Source organism: Neophocaena asiaeorientalis, unplaced genomic scaffold (genome assembly GCF_003031525.2).
Source record: "Neophocaena asiaeorientalis asiaeorientalis breed wild unplaced genomic scaffold, Neophocaena_asiaeorientalis_V1.1 scaffold142, whole genome shotgun sequence".
Lineage (NCBI taxonomy): Eukaryota > Metazoa > Chordata > Mammalia > Artiodactyla > Phocoenidae > Neophocaena > Neophocaena asiaeorientalis.
In genome coordinates, this window is record NW_020174563.1 from 5,019,609 (window position 1) to 5,034,184 (window position 14,576).

The 14,576-nt window shown below is 45.6% G+C and overlaps 1 protein-coding gene across 1 annotated transcript; it reads left to right on the forward strand.

Annotated features, from left to right (window-relative positions):
- The first annotated feature begins 2,735 nt into the window (after positions 1-2,735).
- On the forward strand, positions 2,736-14,358 carry TYMS (thymidylate synthetase). The gene is made up of 7 exons (XM_024757909.1): positions 2,736-2,920; positions 4,586-4,721; positions 7,091-7,265; positions 9,493-9,594; positions 10,292-10,467; positions 11,216-11,287; positions 13,820-14,358. Exons 1-7 carry the CDS (start codon positions 2,748-2,750, stop codon positions 13,955-13,957), a joined length of 972 nt encoding a protein of 323 aa, XP_024613677.1. The 5' UTR covers positions 2,736-2,747; the 3' UTR covers positions 13,958-14,358.
- The last annotated feature ends 218 nt before the right edge of the window (positions 14,359-14,576 follow it).

The following is a 14,576-nucleotide window of genomic DNA, read 5'->3' on the forward strand; positions in this document are numbered from 1 at the left end:
TCTCATCCTTTTTTGAAATGTGCCCAATGGAATCTACATATCATGGCAATTTGATATCCAGTATCATCCATTTAAACAAATACACAAGTTTTTATCAGTAAGAAATTTTATCTCATTCCATTTTCTCCTTAAACTCTTATATTTTCATTCTATTTTCTCCAGAGAATTTTATTCTAATGTAATATATTTTATGCTTAAACATCTTTATTGATCAATAAAATATAAATATTTTTAAATTTTGAAAATTAAAAATTTCCTGGGACACAAAAATCTAGGTATCAAATATTCATTCTGGATTGAGTTATCATTGTAATTTATTACTTGTACATAATTGATCAAAATAAATATATTACACGTTTCTATGGCTATTAAACATAAACAGTGAAATTTTTAACAGAAATAGATCTCTTAATGAGAAGAAAAAGCTTTTTTTCCTCCAGTAAGTTAATGGATCCATTAATAATTATTATTTCTTCCTAGAATGAGATAGGATTCAGCATCAATATCATCCTTATTTTGCGTTTTTATAGATGTGAGTGCTGTGAAAGCTGCTGTAATGCATTTGAGGTTAGAATGCTCTTTCCCCAGATCATCCCCTGCTGGTTTCTTCTCACTATTTAGATCTCAGCTCAAATGTGACCTCCTCAGGGAGGCCTCACCTGATGGTGGGATCTAAAGTGCTCTCTCTGAACCCAGTTATGTAATCATCATAGCACTTGTCGCTCTCTGCAGATGTCTTGTTCTCAGATTTAGAAATTGCTCCTCTAGGCTAGAGTGTCAGTTCTGTGAGAGTGACCTTGTCTATCTTGCTCCTTGGTGACTCGTGGTAGGCACTATGATGTAAACGCTGTTGGATGAATGAATGAATAATAAGCTTGTCTGAGAGGATCATTTGTTTATAGAGCAGCAACCGGGAAGGAAACCGTTCTCTCTCCATTATCATCAAACCAAGGTCCTCCAAGTACTACAATGGAAGAGGAGTCTCCACACAGGCGGGGGAGTCTACACTTGTGTCCCAAGATTAACCCTGTGGTACAAGTGATATTCAATTGGAACAATTAAACTCAGCTCAAAATAACAAAAGGGAAATAAACACAGAGAGTAACTGCAACTAGGTAATCTGGGAGATTTTCAGCCTGGGACCAGGCACATGGTTGGAAATGTGTGGAGACACTTTTGCTCGCCGTGGGATTGGGGGAATATCTATCTGCATTTAGTTGGCCTTGCACAGGCACCTACAGCCCTGCGGTAATTAATGTGTGGGACGATCCCTCGCAGCGAAGACTGCACCTCCACATCGCATTTGAGCTTCTCACACCCAGGGGCGCTCTCAAGCTAAGGCAGACAACATGAGTCCCCATCCCTGTCTAAAGCCTGTTTTCTGAGTTCAGGTTTCCCACAGAGCAGTCTCTGCCCAAATGACCATCAGAAAAAAAGCCCGCCGCGTCTGGAGACAGCCACCACGTCCACCCCATCCATCCAAGCAGTACAGCGCAACACAGGACGGCCATCATCCCCAAAGCAGATACAGGTGACTTTTTAATACTATCATTACACTGGTGTGGGCGTGGGGGGTGGGATGAGGAAGGTGCTGGGGGAGGGGAAGGATGAATCTAGTTGACCTGGGAAAGGCCAGCCTAGCAGGTGACGGATTAGATAGGTTTAATAGATTAAATATATCTAAAACATCTGCTATCCAGTGCATTTCAGTTTACCCTTTGTGAGCACTCATACAACCAAAGAGCAAGAACATTCCACCCAAAAGAAAACACAAAAACACAACATTGTTTTTGCCGAGCAGATTAGGCAGAGCTGCAGGTGAAAGATATTTATCTCCTCCCAGAATGTTTTCCTGTTACAAAAATTTTAACCTTGAGTTTGAGAAGTGCCCTTTAGCAGAAAGATTCGAGAATCTTCCACAGGCAATAAAGTTGAGATGGGGGGAGGAGAGGGGAGAAAAAGGAAAAACCATCGACTTTATTGAATGGAAAGAAATTGTGTTTAGTATGTTTCAGAGAGAGCCCACATCTCCTCCTTGGTAACCCTAGACACAGCGACATCAAGAAATTTATTGAGCATCTACTATGTGCTCAATAAACAGGTGATTCAAAAGACTGCTGTTGCATGTACATGTATTAGTACCTTTTAAACTCATTATCAAATATTTTCTACCCACCAGTGTTTATATTATAAACGTTACGCTAAAACTGAAAAATTTGGTATTCAAAACTGAAAACGGCTGGCTGTTATTAATCAAGTAAAAAAGCTGCCTTATTCTATTTGCTCCAGCTGCCGGCCTTGAGTGAGGATGGGGGAAAATGGAAATGCAAATCACTTGCAGCAGCCTCCCTCAGTTGTAGGAAACACCTCAGATAACAGGGTTTTGTTTGTTTTTCGATTGCGCGAACACGTGTAAATTGTTTCAGGGTCCCCTTGATCACCGAAAGGTGCGGTCGACCCTGAATCTTTCCAACGAGGGCGGCCTGTCTCAGGCAACGCACCAAGATACAGCGTTAGGATTTCCTTCTAGGCCAAAGGTTCTTGACTTTTAAAATGCCATAAAGGTTACGTGATTCGGGAAAGCGCGCGGTCCCAGCTGGCGGCCCAGCGCGCCCAGGGGACGCGAGGGGCGGGGCCCGAGGGGGTCGGGGCGGGGCCGACGTCACAGGAAGAGGCGGAGTCTCATGAGCGGTGGCGGGAAAAGAGGACCGTTGAAAGCGGTGGGTCGCCTCGCCCGCTGCCGCGCCATGCCCGCCGCCGGCTCAGAGCTTCCGCGCCCGATGTCGCCGCCTGCCGCGCAGGAGCAGGGCGCCGAGTCGCGGCCGCCGCCGCCGCACGGGGAGCTGCAGTACTTGGGGCAGATCGAGCACATCCTCCGCTGCGGCTTTCGGAAGGATGACCGCACGGGCACCGGCACCCTGTCGGAGGCGTTTATTCAACCTCAACCCCGCGAGGAGGGGAAGCGGCCTTGGCCCCACTTTGCAGACGCCGAAAGGGAGGCTCGGATTAGAGAGATGACTTGCGTAGGGTCACACGGACTGGAGGGACAGAGCTGGGAGGTAAAACCGGGTCCTCTGGCTCTTAATCACGCAGTTATGCTGTCTCCCCAAAGCGGGCGCGATCCTGCAGCGTTTGCCCCAGATTAGAGGGTGGGAGAGGATCTGCTCGGGCTTGACCGGGGCCTTGGCTGGAGGGCCCCTTTTCTGCCCCTCCTCTTCCCTCCGCGTCTGCTGTTCCGCCTTGCAAAGTTTTTAAAAATTGGAGCGAAGATGACGTGGGCTAGGCCGCGTTGGGAGGAGCGAGCCGAAAAGCAGGGGCGGGAACTTGTGGTTCACTACAGTTTTGCCATCTGGTCCCGCGAACCAGCTTTCCTCTTAAACCTTAAAACAGGAACGCAGAGTCCGAGTAGGAGTTCATATTTATTTGTCTTTGTCTTTAAAACAGGGTGGCTCCTGGGAAGAAGTGTGTCTAGGGGGCTGTTAGGGTGGGGCTTTCAGGGGACAGAGGGGCGGGGTGGGGGTCGGCACCGGACGAAAGTTGAAACAGGCGTGGAGGGCGGTTGTGAGTGGGGAGACCAACTGTTGGTGAAGCAGATTGACCCAGGTCAGGGGAGAAACCCTCCGCCGCCCACCCATTGGAGAGACTGGAAAATACGGGGCTGCAGTGGCCGATGTGGCTTGGACAGCCTAGGGAGTTTTGTCTGAGCAGAGGGATCCACCTTCCTGCAGCTCCAGCGCAGTGGCGTCCGGGGAGCCACAGACCTCGTTTCTACCCCCGCCCCTCTGCTTAGACCTTTGGCAAGTGGCTTAACTTCTCCCATCTTCAGCGTCCCCATGTGCTCAAAATGAAGGAAATCATCCTCAAAATGGAGGGAAGCAGGTGCTTGAAGAATCTGTTCTTGTTACATGAGTAGCACCTGTACAAGTGATAATGTCGACTGAATAGGTACCAAATTTAGAGAGAAGCTTTTACAGTTTTCTCTATTGCTTGACGCAAACTTACGTATTACCTCCTGGTGTCTGTAAAAAGGGAGGTCATAATGGAGCCTCAAGGAAGGCTGTTTTGAGGATCAAATAGGATCATGCATATCAAGTGTTTAAACAGTTAACTATTTTTATTACACTTAAAAGAACAGAGGTTAATTTTCTTTGCGACTATCTAGAAACTATTCATTTTGGGCCAGGGCAGTATCTACTATCCCGTGGTCTTGAGCAAGTTATCCCTGGCAGGATAATCATGGAATAGGAGCCTTCAGGGTTTGTCCTAGGTCACATTCTATGTGTTGTCTTCGCACCTCTGTGATGAAGGGTTCACGCTAACCAGGTAGTGGGTGGTAGCTCTTTCCCTGTGTACATGTGCATCCCTGCCTGTTCCCTGCCCCAAATCACTGTGTGGAATTCCTGTGTCTGGTGGTCAAGGGGCACAGGAGGGTGGTCTCGGTCTGAATTGTGTCACTGACTTGGGGCTGCAGCCTTGGGAGCTCCACTCTGATCCGGGGGTGCCCACGTAGCAGAGGTTGCAGTTTTCCAGCTGCTCTGTGGTCACTCCAGGACCTTGTGTCCTGGAGCAGTTTGCTTTTACAGAGAAAGTTGGATGGCATGTTCTGTTTTCCCATCTTGAAATTATACAATAAACTTTGTTTTCCAGATGAATTTCCTCTGCTGACAACCAAACGTGTTTTCTGGAAGGGTGTTTTGGAGGAGTTGCTGTGGTTTATCAAGGTAAAGAAATTGCTGCTATTGGAAATCAATAATCTGTTCTCAGTACAGCATCAGCTAGATCCTTTTAAAAGTCACACCATGTCACTCCTCGGCCTAAAGCCCTTAATGGCTCCAATTTCACTTAGTAGGAGCCAAGGTCCTTACCATCCGGTCTCAGCTCTGGCCTCCGCGAGAGTCCCGCTCACTCTGCCCCTCCCATCCTGGCCTCCTTGCTAATCTTCGAGCACACCAGGACATTCCCACCTAGGGCCCAGGCACCCGCTGGTCCTGCTCCCTGGAACCTTCTGCTCCATGTAGCATGACTCGCTCCCTCACCCTCAAGTCTCTGTTCAGTGAGCTTTCCCTGCCTCGGATCTAAAACTGTGATTACCTCCTCACCCTCTCCTCCCACCCCTCCTTTGTTTTCTCTACAGAGAAATACCTTATGTATAAGGTCTGCCCTCCCCCTTTACCCCCTTCAAGGGTGAAGGCAGACAATCAATGAAATAAAATAAATCAAAAAAAAAATTTTTTTTTTTAAATTTAGAAAAGTGTTAGAAGCTCCATGAGGGCAGAGAATTTCTCTTGTCCACTGTTGCATCCCCTGAGACACAGCCTGCCACACAGTAGGCACTCAGCATGAGTGATCACTGAATATAGATCCCAACTGTGCTCTCGTGTTGGGATAAGCTGGAAGGGTCTCTTGAGTAACAAGCTAGAGTGCCGTGATGGCAGCAGCCACACCTGGGCTTCCCCTCGCTCCATCTGGTTCAGACCAGTGATATTCTGGCCAGTGCTGGTCACAGGGTACCTGAGGAAATGGGCTCTGTTCTGGGCTGGGCTAGAGGTTGGGATCCCTTCTACAGGGCACTTATGTGGCTTGTATTGTCTTGGGCCAAAGCAGGCCCAAGACCTCTTAACACCTTTTAGAAAAGGTTTAGATTTGGATTCAATCCAGTCTCCCTTAGTTCTGTATTCTCGGGGTATTTTCTTCTGCATTGGCCTATCTCAACTGACAGCGAGCTTCTACTTCCAAATACATCAGCGCAAATCTCAGAAGAGGACGTTTGTAAAGCAGCTAGAGCCCAGTCTGAATAGATGGGAAGGGAGACTTTTGAAGCCACATGCGAAGGGTTGAGAAATGAGTTGTTGGAAGTGAAAAAAATTAGTACAAACTCAGTGACAGAAAGGGAGGAACTGAGATGCTCAGAAATAAAATGTATTCGCTTGTTTTATCTTAAAGCTTGAGTGCAGGATTCTAATAAATCCTTGTCAGGAACACATCAGACTCAACCTCTGATCATCACTCCATGGGTGACTCAAAAATACAGGAGTTAGGGATTTCCCTGGCAGTCCAGTGGTTAAGACTCCGTGCTTCCACTGCAGGGGGCACGGGTTTGACCCTTGGTCGAGGAAGTTCCACGTGCTGTGCGGTGCAAAAAAAAAAAAAAAATACGGCAGTCAGAGCTTACCTGCACTTCAGCTGGGATCTTTGGGCAATATGGAGATGTATGGTCTGTGCAATAGTTAATATTGGGTCGAGTGCCAAGCGTTTTGCTTGTATTTTCTACTCACAGTAATATGGGTGGTGGTTACTACTGCTGTGCTCTTTTTTGGGTGCAGATGGTGAGTCTAGAGGGGTCAGGAAGCTGGTCAGAGAAGGGAGGAAGAGAGGCATGGGGCCCAGGTGTGTGTGGCCTCATAGCCTTGCTTGGAACCTTACAGCGTATCATACCCAGAGGCTGGTGGGGTCTGTCCTTGACCTGGATGCACCATCAGGATAAAGGCTAGGATGACATGGGCCAAATCTAATGAGGTAAAATACATGAGGAAAATAAAGCTTGTACTTGGCACCAAAAAAAAAAAAAAAACCCCCCAAAACCCACACCTTAACTTTGCGAATATAGGTTGGGGGTAAACATGACTTGATAGTGGCACTTGTAAGATGTATGACTGACATATTTGCCAGAAAAGCTAAGACTGATTAGGCCAATCAGCGGAAATATCTGATATACCAGGTCTAAGATACACCAAACAGATTGCACATGAGGCATTAGATTCATCCTGGGGTATCACACTTAGACACAGAACACATTTAGTTAAGAAACACAAAACTGTTAGATGAGATGGAAGTAGTTAAAGGACTTGGAGGTGTTTCGAATTTTAGTTGAGGGGAATAGGAAAAACGATTGGAGATCGTGATTGCAAAGAAGGATTGGACCATCCTGGGGGCCCTCAGAAAGTTTGGACTGGGACCAGCCTGCTTAATGATGGGATGTGTCAGGTGCTGTCCCCTGTCTGTCAGCACAGGCCCACTTAGGGGGAGGCTTTTGGGGGATCGACTGATGGCATAGAATTCACTGGATGCTGCTCTCTCCCATCTCTTCCAGGGATCCACAAACGCTAAGGAGCTGTCTTCCAAGGGAGTGAAAATCTGGGATGCAAATGGGTCCCGAGACTTCTTGGACAGCCTGGGATTCTCCACCAGAGCAGAAGGGGATTTAGGCCCAGTTTATGGCTTTCAGTGGAGGCATTTTGGGGCTGAATACAAAGAGATGGATTCAGGTGAGGAGACAGAGTGGGGCCTCAGATTTCCTGAGTGCCTCTCACAGCCTGAGTTTGTTCCATTGTTGCAAGTGAAGCCTGGGGGATAGGAAACCGGAGATGGGGAAGTGGATGTATAACTTGGACCTTGTGAGGGGCGCTTCAGATTCAGGTGGAGGATCAGGTCAGATCATAGCAGGGTGGTTAGCACTTGCTGGGTCTTAGCACCTTCCATACCTTGTTCATCAGCAGATAGTGACCCGGTTGGTGGTTGGTCAGTGTGTTGGGTGTAGGGTTGGAAGTTCATCTGGGGGACAAGAGTGTCAGGGATTGCCCTGTGGCGGCCTTGATCTTCCCTTTTAAAGACTGAGCTGCCCAGCACACTGTAGTGGTGCTGGGGACCGGTCTCTGGTCACCCTCTCTTCCCCGTCCTGGTGAGATGGAGGAAGGTGAAACATCTCACCCCTGGGCGCCCACCCTCCTCTGTCACTTAGTGGCTCCACTTGCTGACTGTCACAGAATCCAGTCCAGGTCCTTTGACCCTTCCTGTCCCCCCATCCCTAGGTCAGGAGTTGCAAAAGCAAATGCCTACCTCGGGGTGGGTGTGTGTGTGCGGGCACGCCGTGCATGTGCATACACACAGGAAGTAACAGTTTGCTGGCTGGGCAAAAACCAGTTACCTGGAAAGCCTGTGCCATCTAAAGGGGACAGTCACACCTCAGCTCTAGCCAGCTGGAGGGATTTGGGCCTGATGTTGGGTTTTTCAATAAATGGCTAAGTCTTTGGAATGGTGGCAACTTTGGTAAGTTCAAAATGCTATGCCAACCTGAAATAGGCAAATTCACAGAGACCAAAAGTGGATGGGGAGTTGTTTAATGGGTACAGAATTTCAGTTTAGGAAAATGAAGAAGATTTAGAATGGATAGTGGTGATGGTTGCACAACATTGGGAATGTACTTAACGCCACCGACTGCACACCTTTAAATGGTTAAAATGGTCAACTTAATGTTATATAAATTTTGCCACACACCAAAAAAAATGCTCTGTGGGCCAGTTTCTCTGCAGGTGAATGGTCTTTCTGTTGTTAGAATGTAGCCCCCGTCCTAGGACATCCTCAGGATGTGAGGCTACACCCCTGGCTTAATTGTGCCTTAAATCCTGCCTCATGTTCAATTATTTATTCTTCCTTGAGGGACCTGATGAAATTATGGCCTTAGTTTAGAGTTCTATGAACGCTTAGCTGTTGGATTTCAGTACAAGAGTTTTTGTTTTGTTTTGTTTTTAATTTTTACCCTGAAATAATTATAGGTTCACAGGAAATTGCCCAAGAAAATGTAACCTCTCACATAAATTAACATTTGTAAAACCCACAGCACTTACCAGATTTCTCCAGCTTTATAGATTTGTGTGCAATTTTAGCACCTATAGATTTATGTAACCACCACCACAATCAAGATACAGAACTGTTCCTTCACAGTTCATCTTCTTTTAAATCTTTGATGTTACTTTTCTGGAACTGTGATGGTGATAGGACTTTCTTCCCCAAATTTAGAACTACTGGACTTGAGCATAGTCTGACTCCAATAAGTGGAAGTTTAACCAGAGGGATGTGAAGCTCTGCACATCTCGGCTTCCAGTTCATTTCAGAAGGAGGCAGGGACTTAAAAGTCCAGAGACCAGAAATGGGACAAAAGTATAAGGTGGTATAATAATTAGAGGTTTCCTGATATTTACAGTCAGTAGGTATTTGGCTGTTAAATTGTAATTTTAGGTGGGAGTGTTGGAAGGATAGTGTCTAGATGACAAAAAGGAATTCTCATCCTCTGTTAGTTGGACCGTGTATTGTAGGGTAAATTAGTGAAGATCCAGCCCTGTGCCTGGCAGTGGAGCGTGACAAGATTGGTTGATGGTATAGAGACTACGTCCTGTGGGGACCACTGGAAGAAACAGATTGTTGAGGCTGAAGAAGGTTAGTGATAGGAGAAGGGGGAGGAGGGGCACCACGGCCAAGTATTTAAAGGACTCTTAAGTAGGTAAGAAATAGACATTGTTATGGTTCCAGAGGACAGACCTAGGAGCCAAGACTCAATATAACCCGACAAAATATAAGACATTTGTATTGTTCATTGGCTGTCGTGTAACTGCGCCAGGGGAGGCCGTGGGAGGACAGTGTGGTCGATGACCTCCGAGACCCTCTCATGGGATGCTGTGATTTACGTGTGACGTGTTCTTTTTGCCAATTCTGCAGATTATTCAGATCAAGGAGTAGATCAACTGCAAAAAGTGATTGACACAATCAAAACCAACCCTGACGACAGAAGAATCATCCTGTGTGCTTGGAATCCAAAAGGTTGATTGCATCCCAGTCACCCTGCCATGTCTTAACTGTACCTCCTGCAGAGGCTGCCCGGCTGCCCCTGTGACCCTGGCCATGTCGCACGTGGTCCCATTTTCACCTTCAGAGGGTGAGGTTGGGCCCAGATGAAATTTGTATTTTATGGGCTTTAAATTGCCTATAAAAATACACATGAAAATTTTAACATTTTAAATTGAGGCAGATGGAATTTCAGATCACCTCCCCCTCACTATTATGAACATTTTAAACAATTATATTGTAAAACTAAACTCTACCAAGGTGTACTAAATACCCAGAGTGGAATATTTGCATTTATGATAGAGATTTTGAATACGGGAAGGTGTGCCTGAGTGGCCAATATCCTGTGGCCCCTGCAAATGAATTCATTCCTCCTATACTTGTGGTTTGGTGCCATGGTGGTAGCACAAGTAATTCATTTCAGCTCGGGTAGAAGAGCATGGCTTCAGTTGTCAGCATGCATCCACAGAAGTCTCACGTTGATGGACAGGTCGCTGTTGTCGACCGTATGCCATCCCTGGGGTTGGAACGGTCTGTGAGGGTCACGGGGGTCGCTGGCGCAGTGGCTCTTTCTCACCATCTCTGCTGTATGAGTTGGTTCTGTTTCGCTTTGCCTAGAGCTGTGTTCTTTAAAACCACTGCCCCTCCTGACTTTCCTCTGCCATCTCCTCAGATCTCCCTCTCATGGCCCTACCCCCGTGCCATGCCCTTTGCCAGTTCTACGTAGTGAACGGTGAGCTGTCCTGCCAGCTGTACCAGAGGTCAGGAGACATGGGCCTGGGTGTGCCCTTCAACATCGCCAGCTACGCCCTGCTCACCTACATGATCGCACACATCACGGGCCTGAAGGTGGGCTCCTCTCAGGGAGGAACGGGTTTTGCCAGCCTAAAGCACTGAGCTCTTATTTTTAATGATTTTTTTTAAAAATTTATTTTTGGCTGCATTGGGTCTGCGTTGCTGTGCGCGGGCTTTCTCTAGTTGCGGCGAGCGGGGACTACTCTTTGTTGCGGTGCATGGGCTTCTCATTGTGGTGGCTTCTCTTTTGTGGAGCGTGGGCTCTAGGCGCATGGGCTTCAGTAGTTGTGGCACGTGGGCTCAGTAGTTGTGGCTCACGGGCTCTAGAGCGCAGGCTCAGTAGTTGTGGCACACGGGCTTAGTTGCTCCGTAGCATGTGGGATCTTCCCAGGCCAGGGCTCAAACCTGTGTCCCCTGCATCGGCAGGCAGATTCTTAACCATTGTGCCACCAGGCAAGTCCCAAGCACTGAGCTCTTAGATCCTGTAACGTGGAAGAACTAATTGCAGAGAATTTCATCTCCAATTAGTCTTTAAATATGATAGATGTAAATGAGGAACTGGCTTACTCTGTAACCTCCTTGGAGCTTTCCCGTCCTTTTGCTCTGTATAAACTAACGGGATCATATAGGTTATTTATTATAACTTTGATGAATCAACTTTTCTCAAAATTGACGCTGGTTAAATTCCTTGTGAAAAGCTTTGGGATGTCTGCATACTCTGTATCATGTGTTTTTACATGATGTGTTTTAAAGGAATTCAAACTAAAGCATTTACTGTTCTGCTTTCTCCCGTGGGGTTTAGCCAGGTGACTTTGTACACACTTTGGGAGATGCACACATTTACCTGAATCACATTGAGCCGCTGAAAATTCAGGTAAGAAATGTTTCTGTCACACTTTGGGGTTTGGTACCTTCTCTTGATAAAAGGTCGATATGGAAAACATCCCTCCTGTAATAAGTGTTCTCCTCAGTGCTCTGACAGAGATAAGAGGACCTGCTTCCAGGTTTGCGGGTGGTGGTGGGCAGGCAGGGACAAGGCAGACAGGCCTCAATGGCCACAGACACTTTACATGACACGTGCTGTGAGGTATTAAGTACCAGTACCAGGAGGTACCGGTACCAGAGGAGGCGGCCACAGACACTCACGTGCTGTGAGGTATTAAGTACCAGTACCAGGAGGTACCAGTACCGGAGGTACCAGTACCAGAGGTACCAGTACCAGAGGAGGAGCCATCTTTGGACCAGAAGGTTTAGGACCTTCCCAGAGGTGGCATTTTAATTCATTCTTTTACTTGGAAGAGTGTTTAAATGCAAATATTTTCCCTTAGTTTTATGCTAACATACAGTATTTAGGTCTGAACTTTGAAAAGTCTGTGTTCACTTCCATAATTTACAGCAGCCAACAAAGGATTTGTTTTGGGGATGTTTTTTGTTGTTGTTTTTTTAATTGAAGTATAGTTGATTTACAGTGTTGTATTAATTACTGTTGTACAGCAAACTCAGTTATACATGTATATACATTTTTTTCATATTCTTTTCCATTATGGTTTCACAGGATATTGAATATACTTCTCTGTACTATACAGTAGGACCTTGTTTATCCATTTATATATACTAGTTTGCATCTGTTAATCCTGAACTCCCACCCCTTCCCCACCTTGGCAACCACCAGTCTATTCTCTCTGTTTGTGTTTCTGTTTCATAGATAGGTTCATTTCTGTCATATTTTAGATTTCACATGAGTGATATCTCATGGTATTTGCCTGTCCCTTTCTGACTTCACTTAGTATGATAATCTCCAGTTGCATCCATGTTGCTGCAAGTGGCATTATTTCATTCTTTTTTATGGCTGAGTAGTAGTCCATTGTATGTATAGATGTATCACATCTTCTTTATCCATTCATCTGTCCGACATTTAGCTTGTTTCCATGTCTTGGCTATTGTGAATAGTGCTGCTGTGAACATAGAGGTGCATGTATCCTTGAATTAGTTTTGTCTGGATATATGCCCAGGAGTGGGATTGATGGATTATATGGTAATATTATTTTCCATTTTCTGAGGAACCTCCATATTTTCCACAGTGGCTGCACCAACTTACATTCCCACCAACAGTGTAGGAGGTTTCCCTTTTCTCCACACCCTCTCCAGCATTTATTTGTAGACTTTATAAAAATTTTTTTTGTGGTTTGCGGGCCTCTCACTGTTGTGGCCTCTCCCGCTGTGGAGCACAGGCTCTGGACGCGCAGGCTCAGCGGCCATGGCTCACGGGCCCAGCCGCTCCGCGGCACGTGGGATCCTCCCAGACCGAGGCATGAACCCGTGTCCCCTGCATCGGCAGGCGGACTCTCAACCACTGCGCCACCAGGGAAGCCCGTAGACTTTTTAATGAGGCCATTCTAACTGGTGTGAGATAGTACTTCATTTTAGTTTTGATTTGCATTTCTGTAATAATCAGCAATATTGAGCATCTTTTCATGTGCCTATTGGCTATCTGTGTTTCTTCTGTGGAGAAATGTCTTTTGGTGTTGTTTATGGTTTCCTTTGCTATGCAAAAGTTTGTAGTTAGTTTAGGTCCCATTTGTTTATTTTTATTTCCATCGCTTTGGGAGACTGACCTAAGAACATTGATGCAATTTATGTCAGAATATTTTACCTATGTTCTCTTCTACGTGTTTTATGGGGTCATGTCTTATGTATTTCCAACAAAGGATGATTTAAGATGGCAATAAAAATATGAGTGTGCTTAATGAACCTCAAGGAAAAGAATTCAAACCAAAAACCTTTAGCCCCTTCTGGATTAGGTCTGGGTTTGGCAAGTCTTTGAGGAGCTTGGCTGCTGTGATTAGAGGGTGACCCAGGGCTCATCCAAATGCTCCTCTCTGGCAGTCTGCTCCAGTCATGCTGGACGGAATGCTATGTGTGGTCGTGACCTGTGTCCATGTCCTCATTGCTGCTGTCTGTTCATCCCAGGAGTCCTGGCTTGCATCCCTTTCTGTTGTCAACACGTGTCATCTTCTTTGCCCTTTCTGCCAGGGACAGTTGGGCTAGGGTTCAAGGGACTCCAGTAACCATTCTGTAGCTACTTTTTATTAAAGTAGAAGACTAGGCCCTGTCTTTAACAAATTTACCAAGAGCAGTCGATTATAAGAACTTAAACCTGGTGAGCCACCAAGGCTCCTGACACCATGTGATTCTACTGAACACCCTTCACTCTCCATGTGGGCGAGAGAATTGGTCAGCAGCATTGAATAACCAGGGACAAGGTATCTGTAGTATTCCACCCCTGAAAAATAATATTGATACTTTATTGGTAAAATACTGTTATTTGTTTCATGAAGGGACACAGGGAGCAAAATTAAAGCAGGTTGTATGGATCTGGCAAAATAATGGCCTTATGTGTTTTTAGCTCCAGCGAGAACCAAGGGCTTTCCCCAAGCTCAAAATCCTTCGAAAAGTTGAGAAAATTGATGACTTCAAGGCTGAAGACTTTCAGATTGAAGGCTACAATCCTCACCCGACCATTAAAATGGAAATGGCTGTATAGAGTGCTTTTGAAGGAGTTGTTTGAAGGATATTTACACCTAGGTGAAAGTTCATTTTGCTCTAAAGGAGAAGGAACTAGGTCAAAACCTGTTGGTGATCTATCAGTTATTATTAACTTTTAAGGATGTTGCCACTGGCAAATAGAACTGTGCTGGTTCTCTTAGTAATAAAAGACCTGGAGTTAGGGTAACTCACTGAGGATGTATGTAAATGTAGAGATTGTGAATACAGACAGGAAAGAGAAAATATATATACTCTTAATTCAAACTTTGTTTTTATGAAAATGGTCAGTGAATTTCAAGAATTATGTATAACTATTGCCCAAATTGGAGCAAGCTGGATAACACCATCAGTCATAATGCCTAGTGTGGTTATGAACATATAAAAGTTATATTTGTTTTATATCTTGCTGTAATGTTCTGCATTCATGTTTTGTTTTTTAATTCCATGTTGCCATTTATCTGCTCAGTTCCTGCCTAAAACAGATTTAACTGAACCCTCCTAAACAAACATACCTGTGCTGTGTTCTCTTGGATGCTGCTTAGATGGGTAAGGTATATTTTAGAAATGCTGACTAAGCTATATTTCACCCTATTTTTCTATGATTCATCTAATTCTAG

Coding starts and splice junctions, on each gene's coding strand:
- TYMS (XM_024757909.1), top strand. CDS start 2,748: ATGCCCGCCGCCGGCTCAGAGCTTCCGCGCCCGATGTCGCCGCCTGCC. Junction 9,595..10,291: donor GTGTGCTTGGAATCCAAAAG/GTTGATTGCATC, acceptor CCATCTCCTCAG/ATCTCCCTCTCATGGCCCTA. Junction 11,288..13,819: donor TTGAGCCGCTGAAAATTCAG/GTAAGAAATGTT, acceptor ATGTGTTTTTAG/CTCCAGCGAGAACCAAGGGC.